Here is a 15,757-nt window from a genome sequence, read left to right as displayed (position 1 = left end):
AACTGATGGAATACGCGCAGCTTGCAGATTTAACATACAGAGTAAGAGAACAAGAAGAATGTATGTTTAAAGAAGTCTGGAAAATGTTTACTGAATATATGGGTGAAAATTGTATTCATTTAAAAATGCTGCTAGCATTAAGATAAGTTCAACAGTGAAAACAAGTTTTGATGGATTTAACAATGGATTACTGCATGGTTTAGTTCATGTAAAATATGCAGGGATATATGGTACGGAAAATGAAGGAGAAGAAGGGAAGTCATTGATTTAAGGTTGTTTAAATGAATATTTTGAAACATAAATCAGAAAATTTAATAAAATTACACACACACAGAGAGAGTGGTACCTCGGGTTACAGATGCTTCAGTTTACAGACTCCGCTAACCCAGAAATAGTACCTCAGGTTAAGAACTTTGCTTCAGGATGAGAACAGAAATCGTGCGGCGGCAGCGGGAGGCCCCCTTAGCTAAAGTGGTACCTCAGGTTAAGAACAGTTTCAGGTTAAGAACGGACCTCCAGAATGAATTAAGTTCTTAACCCGAGGTACCACTGTATATATATAAAGAAACATAACCCTCATGTCAAATCTGTTCTAGCAAGCAGGCAGAACCCCTAAAAGAAATCTGTGGAGTGTGCAGGAATGAGAAGAGGAAGGGGAAGGACCACTGAGCAAGCTGAAGTCCATGGGTGAAGGCAGCAACTTCATCTCACACAACCCATCATGTTTTCGTCCAAAGAAAACTAACAATCTAAAACAGCACAAAATATGTACCTCGCCCACACAGAATGAACACAAGTAGCTGCAAGAAGCAAGAGGAAGGGAGGCAAATTTGAATGCGTCACAACTGGGCCCTTGGTCACTTGGCAAGAACGCCACACCCCCCCTTTTCCATGCAACTCGTAGCATTTGACCTTGGCACATGTTGGACACTCATGAAGGAACAAATACGCTACTACCTCCTGCTTACCTTGTCGCTCCACCACGTGACGGCCACATGAAGTGCATAATCGCAGCAGACTTTGGGATCTGCCCAGCTTCTCCATCTCTCATAGGCTTCAATGAGAGAACAGCCTTTCTGAGGTATCGCAAAGTCAATGATCATTGTCGTGCCTCCTGCTACAGCAGCCTAAAAGAAAAAAGAAAAAGAGGTTGGCCATGACGGAAGTGTGGCAAGGTTCAACTTTCTCCTGATTACCCTTTCAGTCCCTTGCAAAATATGAGAGGCTTAAAATTCAGGCGCTGTTGAAGTATTAGTTTCAAAACTACAATTCCCACCATGCTCTGTCTCACAATTTTATGCTATTGTAAAGAAAGTAAAGCGTCACGACCATCCTCACTTGTTTGTGTCTGTGTGTGAGTGTGTGATAGGAGAGAATCAATTTTCTCATTTTAGCTGTAGCCAGTCAAGCCCAGGCTCACTGATTATTGGGAAGCTTGGAGGTTGACTAAGTAATTACTGTATATGAGTTATGCAATTATATAGGTGAAAGAAAATTTTTGTTGTGCTGATGGTAAGCACTGGAAGGAGAGACTAAAGTGAAGCATACTGGATATCATGGATTCTGACTTCTGGGAAGGGAGTTTGGGGAAAGGCATCTTGCAGAATGGTGGGGGGAGGATATTAACTACAGGAATCATAGAATCATAGAGTTGGAAGAGACCACAAGGGCCATCCAGTCCAACCCCCTGCCAAGCAGAAAACACCATCAAAGCATTCTTGACATATGCCTGTCAAGCCTCTGCTTAAAGACCTCCAAAGAAGGAGACTCCACCATATGTTAAATACTTTGAATAATTGGTATACATATAATTGACAGACAGAGAGGCAGAAGTACCTCCATTTTATTTTATTTTTTCTATTTTCTCTGTTAGAAGTCCTTTATCTTGGATTGAAGAAGACACACACAGGAAGGCGATAGTTGGGAGAAAGGTGGTCCCTGCAGGAAAGGCAGGGTAGAAAAGTCCTCTCCTTTCTTCTCATTCCTTGGTTTCCTTTATTACTTTTTGTTATTTAGATCAGTTTGATTTTTTATTGTATTTTATATCAAAAACTTTCAATAAAGAAACACTTATTTAAAAAGGTCCTGTACTAATTCGGCCGTGCAGCTAGTTCTGTGAGTGTTGGCTGTGGTTTCCAGGCTACTGCTTCTTCTCAACCAACACAGCTGCAAATGAATGGATCTTAGAGTGCAAATATGTGGCTTTAGTTGCAGCAAACATGAACCTAACATGAAGTGCACTTCACCGGAGAACTTTCAGCGACATAATACATTGGAAACAGGAGCATGCATGTGTTGCACGTGGTATGTGTGTGTGTGTATGTGTGTGTACAGGCCAGAGGTTTTGTGCTGCACCAAAGATCCTGATGGAAAAGTCTGCAGCATTGCTGAGCCTCATCAAGCAGACGGTATGCAGAATGTGGGGGGGAAAGGGAGCCAGAAGCACCTTAGGCACACAATTAAGCAGGAGCCGTTTCCCTAGTGCTGGCTGAGCTGGAAAAAACAAATCTGTGTATCAGCAGAACAATACTGGAGGTGGAAGTGATGACTTTGAAATATGGCACCTGCAATACTGAGGAGCGTTGCATTAGAAACCAAAGCCCCTTGGGATGCTTGCTGAGGAACCCATTTGAAGGGGCAGGAAATATATTTCTCCAGAGGCAGGGCAATAGTGTAAACAAAGGAGTGGAGATGGCATAACCTGCAGACGACCCCAAAATTACTGAGGGCAGCTGGTGAAGAGTGAAGAGCATGATAATAAGAGGGGAAAGAACTGAAAGCGTTTTAAGGGACTAAGATCAAGTAAGAGAACTGCAACGGCAGATGAATCTCAGCGTTAATGAATGCAGAATAATGGTGACATGGACTGTTGATTTCTTAATGGAATGGCCTGAATCGCCTAGGGCAGTGTTTCTCAAACTAAGAGCCAGGACTCACCCAGACGCATAGCGGGGGGGGGCATGATGGGCGTGGGGCGCCCCAGGCTGCACTCTGGGGGCTCCACTTGGGGTGCCCCTCTCTGCCCCTCGCCTCCCCGTGCCGTACGGACATATGCGGTCCGTGCAGGCTGTCCCGCGAGCAGCAGCCTGTAATGAGCCGCTGTGTGCGAGTGGCGGCCCATGGAGCAGCCGTGCGCCAGCAGCCGTGCGTACTGATTGCGCATGTGCAGCATCCCGCACGTGCACATTCCATACAGGGAGGGGGAAAGGCCACTGGAGGGGCTGAAGGAAATTTTCTGTGGCATAAAAGTTTGTTATTGTTATTAATCACACATGAACTGGAAGTAGGGAGGAAATGGGGTAAGAGAAGAAATCGTTACAGGAGGAAGAAGTAAATATATGTGAAAGGACCAATGAGGAGGTATAAATTACCCTGGCAGTTTGGGTGGGTTAAGCTAGAAGTTGGGTGTGGAAAGAATGAGAGAAGAATTGACAGGAGATGGGGGAAACATCTTTTGAGGCGTGTAGGGACAGATAAGGGAAAAGGGAAAAGCTGTCTCCACTTAAGAGCCTCTAAATCATCTCCAAACTTCGGCCCTCCAGATGTTTTGGACTACAATTCCCATCATCCCTGACCACTGGTCCTGTTAGCTAGGGATCATGGGAGTTGTAGGCCAAAACATCTGGAGGGCCGCAGTTTGGGGGTGCCTGCTCTAAATCAACAAATTGAGTGAGAAGGCTGTCACAAGACCTCCAGAGCAAATGCCTGAACTTCGCATGAGGGAAAGCTGAGCTATGGAACTCCCTGCCACCAGGAAAATGCTGTGGCAAACCATTCAGCAATGGTTGAGATGGATTAGATATCAGTAGAAAGTGATGTCAGGAACTGCCACCGGTTATGCCAAACTCTGCCTCGACCATTTTGTGGCTGGTGGGCCTCTGTAATACTGAGTTGTCTTTTAACTGAACCTGGGGGTTGAAATGGGCTGGGGTAAGCATCCCTAGGGAGAAGGGGGTTGGGGGGACCATTCAAAGCCACTGCCCAAAGCCAACAACACACATACCCATAGCCTTTCTATCGGAAATGACAGGTGGAAGGGCTCCAATTTTTGGCTTGGCTGACAGGGCCAAACAAAAGTTGTAGACCCATCCCTTGGTTGTGGGTGGGTGTGTCTCCAGTTTAGGATGGGAGAGTAAGGAAAGGTTGAGGAATAAAGCTATTCTCTGCTACTCCTGGAAAACCAAGCAACCCCCCCCCCCCCGGTTACAGCTTTTAGCCAAAATTCTCTGTGTTTCAAAGTAATATTCTTAAATGAGCATTGCGCAAAAGCTCCTGGATGTTTAGTCAGCAAAGGTTTCTGGGCCACGTTTATCAGTCTTGATGCACATTTTCATGCTGATTTCCTTTTTAAGTAAGATTTTATTTACCAAAAAATTACTTTTTAAGTAAGATTTTATTTACCAAAATCCAGTCTTCTGATGTCATACAATCAAATAAAAAAGAGGCATGTAAGCATTTTAAAGGAAATATGCAAGGGAATATCCATCCTTTCTCTGCCCTTTAACCTTATCGTGTCTCATTAGATATATATATTTATATCTGCAGACAGAGGTATGCCATACTTTTTATTTATTAGACCAAAAGCAAACATTAAATTCACTTTTGCAATAGGTGTTATATGAAACTGAGCCCTCTGATCCTTTCTAGTTATTTACTCTGCTTTTAAATGATTAATCTGGGGAATGTTTACATGTTAAGAAATTACATGGCCAACACTCAATGGGGGGAAGGCCAAAGACTGCAAATCTGCCAGTTCTGCCACTTTGAACAATAAATCACTTATTTTAAAGTCTACTAAACGGATTCAACAGCTTCCAGGGATCCTTCCATTTCTGGTACAAGATTTATTTCTTTGCTGAATTATTATAAATAATATTAAAAAGGTAAAGGTAAAGGGACCCCTGACCATCAGGTCCAGTCGTGACCGACTCTGGGGTTGCGCGCTCATCTCGCATTATTGGCCAAGGGAGCCGGCGTATAGCTTCCAGGTCATGTGGCCAGCATGACAAAGCTGCTTCTGGCAAACCAGAGCAGCACATGGAAACGCCGTTTACCTTCCCGCTGTAGCGGTTCCTATTTATCTACTTGCATTTTGACGTGCTTTCGAACTGCTAGGTTGGCAGGAGCTGGGACCAAGCAACGGGAGCTCACCCCGTCACAGGGATTCGAACCGCTGACCTTCTGATCAGCAAGCCCTAGGCTCAGTGGTTTAACCACAGCGCCACCTGGGTCCCTTTATAAATAATATTACTGACCCTTAAAATAAACTTTTTTTTGAATGGCACTTACCAGAGCAAAACATGGAACACTAAAGTATTTTGTTACTCTGCAAACTGCAACAACCTCTTTCCTAAACTTTGGATCTTTATGTTTTTGTTATTGTTTTACTATGTATTTTGCGTTCTGATTTTGTATTTTTATGTTGCGAACTGCCCTGTGATCTTCGGATGACTGGCAGTATACAAATTTAATAAATAATAGCAACAATAACTTTTATAGACAAAGCAGATGTTTTTGCAACACGTTTGCTCCTTGCTGTGTGTGGCTTCTCAGATACCAGCTGCAAATCAATTAATATACAAGCGCGCACAACAGGACAATAAAAACATGCGTCTACTACATGTTTATTTTATGTAAACATTTATACATAAAATATACATTTTTTAATATATTTTTTTGCTTTTAGTTTAGATTTAAGAATGCCATGTGAGAAAATTCTGGCACTTTCCCCATTATTTGAGCAGCAGAAAGTTCCAGGGACAGGATCAGTTCCCTTGTACTGTAGTTTGTTAAGGGTTGCTGGGAATTTTAACTGGGGGGTTGGATTAAGTACACTGTGCAGAAATCTTTGAAGGGAAAACTGTGCCCCCAAAGTGCTTTGAAGGTACAGTGCATACACCAGCTCACTGTGGGAACAGTGGGCTTTTCCAGATCTAAGATGTACCTGTTCCACCTGTACATTTGTAAATAAAATCTACCGTTAGAAAATGCCATAAGCATGTGACCTCCTTCCAAAAGAAAACTAAACCCAGGAGAGTAATGAGCCCTTAAAACTTCTGTTTGTGTAGTGAAGTGGATGGCCACAACAGCAATCTCTTCACTGTGTAGGACTGCAACAAGATATATCCTTGTTTTCTCAGGTTTTCTTTAATGATGGGCCAGTTTAGGGAAAATATCATGGTCCCCCTAAAGAGCGTAAATCCTTCCTAATTTGCTTATTGCTTTGCAACTCTTGCAAACTGATTTGCATTTATATAAATTTGCATATGTGTCTTTGTGTGTATGTGCACGTACAGTATACATATAGTGTCATATAATGGCACAAGCAATCGTGACATTATATATTTCATAGTGTACTGTACTGTTATGTAAGGGATATAATTAACAGAGATGCTAACATGATTTAAGGCAGTGGCAGGGGGTAGACCAGTGGCAGAGTTTCAAGCTCCAGCGGGGGAGGGCATAGAGCAGGCGGGAGTGTGGCTGGCGCACGTCCCGGGTAGGTAGGTAGAAAGCTCTAACAATTCTCTTGCTTTTGTTGTAATGTCAGAGTTTGTGGGTAGACATTCTCATCCATGTTTCGTTTTGGTTAGTGCACCTTGTTCATTCCTATTTGCTTTTTATTTGTTGGCATAAACCACACACACACACAAAAATTCAGCAAAGAGGATCAAAAAAGAAAGAAAGGAAATCTTTTGAATAGCTGGGGGTAGCAGGAGCCCTTACCCATGGCTTCCACAAGGGCTCATTTTGCCTCACAGTTTGCCATGAAATCTATAGACAGCGGAGCTACACAAATATACTATTTACATAAGCACACATCCGTGGATAGTGGATTTGCTCTTTTGTGTAACTTATGTCAAACTTTCGCTGACCCTGGAATATCCTTGCCGGCTGGCAGATGTTTTACTAACTTTGCTAACAGTGGGGTTCTTTGCTGTTTATTTTAACGTCAAACCTTATTTGATTTTAGATGAACTGTTGACTTTAAAGGTTAGTGGCTCTACCTTATCCAAAAGTCAGACTGATTTCTCAATGCCCAATATGATATTAGGGCTATTGAAGCCTACATGCATCTGTGTGGGCAGGGGTGTCTCAGCTCCCCATGACCAATGGTAAGGAATACTGAAGGGACCTGTATGCAGAAGCACCTGCATGCAGGTGGGAAGACTGCACTGCAATATACAAAACCTGCCATCTCCCATTCCCCTCCTCTCCTCCAAATTTAGATGCTTTCTCGTGGATATTGCTCACTTCTGGGTTGAGATCATGGAAGCAGGATCAGGAAAGTCCAGCTGCAGCCAAAGCTGCTCCATTATAACTCCAGTAACTTGAAAGAGATGCAAAAAACCATCTAATCCAAGGCCCTGCTTCAAAATAAAATCATATAGGGACTCAACCATACTTTTGCTTGCCCCACCGCTTCCCACACACTCCGAGGAAACCCAGTCTTTAACTGTGGAATCAGAGCAAACGTCAACTGAGTTTTCCCCCGCAGATTGATGTTTGCTATGATTTAGTGCTAAGGAATGGGTTTTTCGAGGGAAAGCAGTGGGGGAAAGGCAAAACTGCTCAGGCAGTGGAAAACCACTCAGACCTGTGCTTTCCAGGGACAGGACAAGCAAAGTGGGGGAAAGCCCTAGATCTCTGCTGTTGGCCTATGCAATCCAGGCTAGAGTGTGTGTCACGTGCATAAGGCAGGTGCACTGCTGAAGGTTAAGACTTGCTGATGGAATTGCAGGGTGTCCTTTTTCCTTGCTAAACTTCTGCTGCAGTTACATTCCTGCTGGGACCTGCAGGGATAGTTCAAGACATGGTGCTGTTTCCTTTGCTCCCATAGAAAACTCCCTTGCTCCACGGGGCAGCTTGCACTGCTTGGGCCATTGGGTGAAATTCCTTTGCATACACAGACATGCCGGTGATGGCCACTCATTGCACACTTTTAAAACAAGAGTTGACCTGCCAATAGCTATTAGCTGTAGTGGCTAAACAGAACCTCCATGGGAAGAAGCAGTAAATACCGTAATTGAATACTGTACTGTTTGCTAGGGCAGTGTTTCCCAACCTTGTGCCTCCAGATGTTTTGGGACTACAACTCCCATCATCCCTAGCTAGCAAGACCAGTGGTCAGGAATGATGGGAGTTGTAGTCCGAAAACAGCTGGAGGCACAAGGTTGGGAAACACTGTGCTAGGGAATAAGAAAGCTTATTGCCTTCATGCTGTTTGTGGGCTTTTCTGGAGAAATTTGATTGATCAATGCAAAAAAAACAAAAATAAAACCTGAACTAGGTGAACCAGCAGGACTTTTGGTTCTGTGATCATATCACACGGTTTAAGACGTCTATGTGTGTTTGGAGCCACGCTCTTGAATACAAGCTCTCCTTATACTACTTTCCTTTTTAAAATGTGCTAATTATTTTCCATATTTACAACAATGACATCAATAAAGGAATGCTTAGCTTGTTTAATAGAAAGGCTTACATTATGCAGCAATGAATCTTTCAGCATGTGTGTTTGTGTGTTAGAGAGGAAGAGAGATCCAAAGTAAATTTATTGATCTACGTTTCTTTGGAAAACTTTGGGTCAACCCATCACCCCAGTCAATCAGTTTAAAAGAGCAAAGTCAGCAATCCTACCCTATGTGTCAAGGCTGGCACACCAAACAATTATAAAATATTTTTTGGAGTGCTTTGGTGACCCTTGAACTCCCTCAGAAAGTTATCCAAAGCATTCTGACACTGTTTCTTGCAACAGAATAAAAATTAATAACCACCCTCTCCTGTGCAGAAAATCCATCGGAAGTTAAGTGCGTACCAAAATACAAGACAAAGCACAGAAAACAGCAAATTCAAAAACCCACTTGGGTTCATCCGGGGTGGGGGACGGGAAAGCAAAGCTATGCTTTGAAGGAGAGGAAAACTGAAGAGGGAGAGCACCACACAACAGGGGTTGCCGATGTGGTGCCCACTGTCACAGCGGCACCCTTGTGGTGTTCCCCTGGCACCTACAAAACTTCACTGCCAAGCGAAGAAAGATTTAAGAACTTGTTCCTTCCCTATTTGTCTTTTGAGGGCAGGCCCTAGTTTGAGGGGGCCCCAGGCAAACACACTTTGCTTGGGATGCCTCCTCCTTTGGTGGGCTCTGGCAGCCTCACCTGGCAACAATGGTTGTAGAAGGGTCATTGGTCAAACATCTGCTTTGCATGCAGAAGGGTCCAGGTTCAATCCCCGGCACCTCCAGGTAGAACTGACACAGATTCCTAGCCTGAAACCCTGGAGGGTTGAGCAAGATGTTCCAATAGGTTTGCATAAGGGAGCTGCCTATGTTCCTACTGGGGCTGATAGCAGCTGCACTGGCTGGATGAGATCTGTCATTTTAATTTCTGTATGAACGAAAGTGGATTGTGTGAGCCTTTGTGGTGGCAAATAGCAAGGCTGGAAGGACAAACAGCCACCTTCTGCTACTTAGTGGTCTGAAAATCTCACTGTCTTTTCTCTGTTTCAGTGCATGCCTGATAACCACTGATCTTGTTTAAACAACTATATGGACTGCCTAATATTATTATGTACAGTATGTTTGAATTATGATAGAATCATAAGTGTTGGAAGGGACCCTGAGGATCATCTAATCCAACCCCCTGCAACAGCAGGAATATGCAGCTGTACCATATGGGGATTGAACCTGCAACCTTGGCATCATCAGCACCATGCTCTAACCAACTGAGCTACTGCCAACATCAACTGTGAGGCTTCCATTTTCTCTCTTTTCAATTATAATTGAAATTTTCTTTTTCTTTAAGGGCATTGGTGGAAATGAAAATGGAAGCGGTGCCTGCTGGTGCTGCTGAGATCTGCTACTCAAGACTGCAGCCCCCTACACAGCGAAGCAAGGCAAAGCTACATGCAACTGAATTAGAATGTAATAAGAGCCTGCTGGATCAGGCCAGTGGCTCATCTGTTCTCACAGTGGCCAAGCAGAAGCAGGACCCAAGCACAAGAGCACTCTCCCCTCTTGTGGTTTCCAGCATGGCTTTATCCTCCCCAAATTTAAAGGTGGTTGTTATCACTGCCTCCTGTGGCAGTGAGTTCCATAGCTTAACTATGTGCTGTGTGAAGAAATACTTTCTTTTATCTGTCCGGAATCCTCCAGCATTCTGCTTCATTGGATGGCCACAAATTCTAGTGTTATGAAACAAGGAAAAATGCATCCGGGTCAAATGTCATATGTACTATGGTCCTCAGCAATTAAATTACACAATCTCTGGTTGAATATATACCCACAGGACAGACACGGACTGGCCACCAAACTGCAGGCCTCTTAAATGGCTTTTGAAAGCAGCTGCTTTGGCGATACAGAGAGTGTGTCATTCAAAACAAAACAAAAATGTGGGGAGAGAACCACAGTTTTTAAAAAGTGCCTTCCAACATGCTTCTCTGGATTAGGCTAGACAGTTTACTTTGTTATTTGAGGACAGCATCTTGATGTCCTTAACAGCTGCCTGAGAAACAGAAGCTGAACAGGTGCAGCTCTTTGCATTACTGTTATCACAACTCCTGGAAATGCCGCAGCTGTTCAATTTCTGTCCATCACTCAGGAATTAGAAGCGTGGAGTCCCTGTTGGGGACACACACACATATACACATGCGACACTACTATGGATTGAGGATTTTCAGTTCTAGATCACCTCTTTAAATATACTGTAGTTCAAGGTTCACGCTGAGCCAAAACTGACTGTGCAACGATGCCAGATAAAGTTTCTAAGCACCTGTAGTGCAATATACAGACAATTTCAGCTTTGAAGCATGGAAAGCAGAGCATTCTTTCTGGAAGGTTTGAGATTGCAGATTACAAACTGTGGGGAGAAAGCATACATAGCTCTAGAAAACAAAGAAAAGGCAGATTCCAGAGGGGTAAAGGTAAAGGAACCCCTGACCATTAGGTCCAGTCGTGGACGACTCTGGGATTGCAGTGCTCATCTCGCATTATTGGCTGAGGGAGCCGGCGTACAGCTTCCAGGTCATGTGGCCAGCATGACTAAGCCGCTTCTGGCAAACCAGAGCAACACACAGAAACGTCGTTTACCTTCCCACTGTAGCGGTACTTATTTATCTACTTGCAGGAGCTGCAACAAAACAACAGGAGCTCACCCCGTTGCGGGGATTCAAATCGCTGACCTTCTGATTGGCAAGCCCTAGGCTCTGTGGTTTAACCCACAGTGCTACCTGTGTCCCTTATATGCGTATCCTATATAATAATGTCCAAGCTGTCCCTGCGTCCAAGCTGTCCCGTGTGTCCCTGGGGTACTGCGCATGTGCCCCAGGGATACAGGGATTGGACAGCAGAGACTGCGCGCGCGCACTCTCCCCCCCCCTCTGCCTCCTCCAACCGCCGCTCCCGCCGGACACTGCCTCACTGCAGGGCACGTCAGGGAAGCGAGGGTGGAGGCCGGCGAAGGCCTCCTCACAACCCTCCCTGGCCCGTGAGAGGAGCGGCGGTTGGAGGTGGGGGGGGAGAGAGTGCACGCGTCCTTCCTGTCGGCGGCTGGGGGAGAGGAAGGAAGGAGGAGAAAGCGCTCCTCCGTTCCTGTCCCCCTGCCGCCGACAGCAAGGACAGGTCCCAGGGTTCGGAGAAGCGCTGCGCAAGCGCTTCTCCGAACCCTGGGAGGTCTCCTTGCTGTCGGCGGCTGCGGGAGAGGAACGGAGGAGGAGAAAGCAGCGCTTTCTCCTCCTCCGTTCCTGTCCCCCTGCCGCCGACAGCAAGGACAGGTCCCAGGGTTCGGAGAAGCGCTGCGCAAGCGCTTCTCCGAACCCTGGGAGGTCTCCTTGCTGTCGGCGGCTGCGGGAGAGGAACGGAGGAGGAGAAAGCAGCGCTTTCTCCTCCTCCGTTCCTGTCCCCCTGCCGCCGACAGCAATGACAGGTCCCAGGGTTCGGAGAAGCGCTGCGCAAGCGCTTCTCCGAACCCTGGGAGGTCTCCTTGCTGTCGGCGGCTGCGGGAGAGGAACGGAGGAGGAGAAAGCAGCGCTTTCTCCTCCTCCGTTCCTGTCCCCCTGCCGCCGACAGCAATGACAGGTCCCAGGGTTCGGAGAAGCGCTGCGCAAGCGCTTCTCCGAACCCTGGGAGGTCTCCTTGCTGTCGGCGGCTGCGGGAGAGGAACGGAGGAGGAGAAAGCAGCGCTTTCTCCTCCTCCGTTCCTGTCCCCCTGCCGCCGACAGCAATGACAGGTCCCAGGGTTCGGAGAAGCGCTGCGCAAGCGCTTCTCCGAACCCCAGAATTTTCTAGAGCCCGTTATTGAACGGGCTGAAATACACTAGTATAGATATAAATTTATACCATTATGCATGGCTTGGAGAAAATGAGCAAAGAATAGTTTTTCTCTCTTGTAACACTAGAACTCAGAATCATCCAGTGAAGCTGAGCGTTTGAAGGTTTAGGACAATAAAAGAATGTAGTTCTTCACGCAGCGCATAGTTAAACTGTGGAACTCACTTCCACAAGAGGCAGTGACTGTCACCAACTTGGAAGGCTTTAAAAGAGAATTAGACAAATTCGTGGACAATAAGGCTACCAATAGCCATGATGCTAGGCTCGACCTCTGCACTGGGAGGCAGTAACGCTTCTGAATACTGGTTGCCGGAAACCAGAGGAGAGGAGAGAGCTCTTGTGCTTGGGTCCTCCTTGAGGGTTTCTCTCACAGATATCTGGTTTGCCACAGGTATTGGGGAAGAGGAAACTGAATTAGGTGGCCATTGGCCTGATCTAGCAGAGCTGTTCTCATGTTCTGATATACACACATTGGTTGGGGGAGGGATTGTCAGAAAAGTACAAATAGTGCTAAAAGTATCTGATTAACTCAGTTGGGGGAGAAATCTAACAAGATTTTTAGTATGTAGGACCAATTGAATCTTTGGATGAAAGTGGTACAGTAGTACCTCGGAAGTCAAACAGAATCTGTTCCGGAAGTCCGTTCGACTTCCAAAGCGTGGCTTCTGATTGGCTGCAGAAAGCTCCTGCAGCTAATCAGAAGCTGTGGAAGCCCGGTCAGATGTTTGGTATCCAAAAGAAGGTTCAAAAACGGAAACACTGACTTCTGGTTTTCGATTGTTGGGGAGCCGAAACGTACGAGTTCCGGGGTGTTCCGGGGTGTATATAAATTTAATAAATATTAATAATAACTGACTTGCAAGGCCAAGCTAACTGTCAAGTTCATCAGCACATCTTCAGGCTGGACATGTCAAGCAAATCATGGGGTGTGGTGGGGCTGAGAAAAAGCTATTGCTGGATAGCTGTTGTTTGAAGAACTAGAGGTGTTAAAATAGTGAGGTATTATTTGTTAATGTGTAACAGATCTCAGCAGTCAGTAAAGTTATGTGAAGAACTGGCAATATGTGTTCCATTTGACCATAGCTGCCAAGTTATCCCCTTTTTTAAGGGATTTCCCCTTATGCTGAATAGGCTTCCTCGCGAGAAAAGGGAAAACTTGGCAGCTATGCATTTGACTGATCTGTAGCCATTAAATTCTAGGAAGGAAGTTCTATGCAAACATTTATCAGGTCCTGCAAACGTGTGGGAAGTGATCTTTCAAAGTGTTGATATCAGGACAAATCCCAGTTATTTGGACTGGAGATAAGGAGCAGAAGGCTTTGAGGAAAAGAAACACTGGGTTGCTAAAAGGCAGATTTTAAACAGAAAGGAGGAGGAGGGAGATATCTGGATGTTAGGACTTTTTATGAATTTGCAATATCCTCCATTCTGTGCCACCCAAGGCACTTCCAGATTATCTTGTTTGTTGAGCATTCATCCTAATCTGTTTCCAGAGGCTAAATAACTGTCCCATCGAAGCAAGTGTTTCCCCAAACTTTCCTGGGAAGTGGGTTTGTTGTGCAGGGCACACCAAGCAACTATAATCGCACAACATGAATTTGCCGGGACGTGATTGAATCTGACCTGGAATACTGATAAATCTGGAAGTGCCTCCAGAAAGGAGGAAGTTCAACAAGCAGAGGCTGCCTCACAGGTGTCTCTCATTTGCTCACTTGGGCCACACAGCTGGGCCTTACTCTCCCTGCTGCACCACCCCAAGAAAGAGGGTGAGCAAACAGAGAGCCCTGTGGAACGCCCATCCATCAGATGTTAAGGAAATAAAACAGCAATAAAATTATATACACACCCTACGCCGAAATTGTGAAATTGACTGGGAAAATCAGAAGCCAGGAAGAGAAGAATTTTAAGAAGGAATGAGAAAAAATGTATTTAAGAGAACACTGTAAAGAACTAAAAACTTTGGCAGGATTTGAGTAATGCTTGCAATTTACGAGAAACTATTGGAAAAAACGGATTGTTTTTCTTTAAAAATTAGAGAAAATAAGGGAAGCAGTTGGAAAAAAAAAGATTGATAATGGTAACCATGGAAGGGCAGAGAGAAGTCAAAGGATTCAGGGAATCCTAAATGATGCGGATGATTTGTTTGAATACACACACACACACACACACACACAGAGAGAGAGACTTTTAAATCGATTTTTCATAAACATTGTTAAGTGTGTGTGTGTATGTATGTATGGATTTAGGTTTGATGAGGCCCTAAGCTACTGAAAGTAATGGGGCCCTTTATATTTCCAGCTGTCCTTTGTCAACAACAAATTGCCGCTGTTTTTTTGTGTTGAATATATGCTATAATGTAATTTATGGACCTAACAGGTATCTAAAGCCATATGCACATAACAAATAGGAGCCTACACAACACGGAACACTGTTGCTGTATGTAGGTTTTATTTTATTTGGTTTTTATCTTATATTATGAAAATGTACACCCAGTTTGTTTTTTTATTTAATTTTTTGGGGGGGTCCCCAAGAGAGTGGGGTCCTAAGCTTGTTTAGCTTATAGGTAAATCCGGCACTGTTACAATAAGAAAGACAATAATTACCTTTGTCCCTTGATAGAAGTCGTCTTTCGACTGCGTGCCCATGAAGGGAAACTGCAGGTGCGTGTGAGGATCAATCCCGCCGGGCAGAACCAGTTTGTTGGAGGCATCTATCACCTGGACCCCTGCTAGGGATGGCAGCTGGAGATGCGACCCCACCGCCTGGATTTTCCCATCCTCCACGTACACATCCGCAATTTGTGAACAGTCCGCGTTCACCACTCGCCCGCCTCGGATCCAAATCTTCTGCATGGTCTTCTCCCGCTTCTGTTCGTAAAGTTTCTGGAAAAGGCGCTCTGCGTTTGCAAAGTAGGGGCAGCTGCTGCAGCAGCACTTTAAAGGTTTTCTCCCTCCGCCGGCATACCTTCCATGCAGTCACGTGCAACTTTCCCTGCCCGGGGGGGCTGCGAGTTTAAGGTTTTAACCCTTTGTTCCCTGTTCCTTATTTTTAACTGTGTTTGTGAGAGTGAGAAATACGACCGCCCTTCCTCTCCCTGCACCTAATTTGCTTCCTCACTAGCCTTTACCTTGCAACAAGAGTGGGTGGGGAGCTGCTGTTCCACGAGGAAGTTTGTTGAAAGAATGCAAGGTGCTGCTCAGCATTATAGCTGTGATTTTAGAATGAGGGTTTTAGGTCAGTAGTTTTGGAAGGAGTTGGTGTGAAATTAAATTAAATAAGACTGTATTTGAAAATGCCTTGTACAGCTTTCCCCCAAGCAGCCACTTCCTTACTCTTTATTCTGTACAAAATAACAAAAATCCTTCCAGTAGCACCTTAGAGACAAACTAAGTTTGTCATAGGTACGAGCTTTTGTGTGCATGCACACTTCTTCAA

General features: G+C 45.1%; 1 protein-coding gene across 2 annotated transcripts in view; it reads right to left on the bottom strand.

Annotated features, from left to right (window-relative positions):
* Nucleotides 1–15,697, bottom strand: part of DPYS (dihydropyrimidinase) — a 42,912-nt gene extending 27,215 nt beyond the window's left edge. The window contains exons 1-2 of one of the 2 annotated variants that reach the window (XM_060277667.1): nt 14,926–15,697; nt 969–1,127 (exon numbers count right to left, since the gene is read on the bottom strand). In XM_060277667.1, the coding sequence (XP_060133650.1) occupies nt 969–1,127; nt 14,926–15,174 (408 nt within the window). In that variant the 5' untranslated portion in view covers nt 15,175–15,697. The remainder of the gene's footprint in view (nt 1–968; nt 1,128–14,925) is intronic. The other variant, XM_035124701.2, reaches the window with a different exon arrangement.
* Nucleotides 15,698–15,757: the final 60 nt, after the last annotated feature.

This window comes from Zootoca vivipara, chromosome 8 (assembly GCF_963506605.1).
Source record: "Zootoca vivipara chromosome 8, rZooViv1.1, whole genome shotgun sequence".
NCBI classification, from domain to species: domain Eukaryota; kingdom Metazoa; phylum Chordata; class Lepidosauria; order Squamata; family Lacertidae; genus Zootoca; species Zootoca vivipara.
The sequence above is the reverse complement of the archived record's forward strand: the minus strand, read 5'-3'. Positions and strand labels throughout refer to the sequence as shown.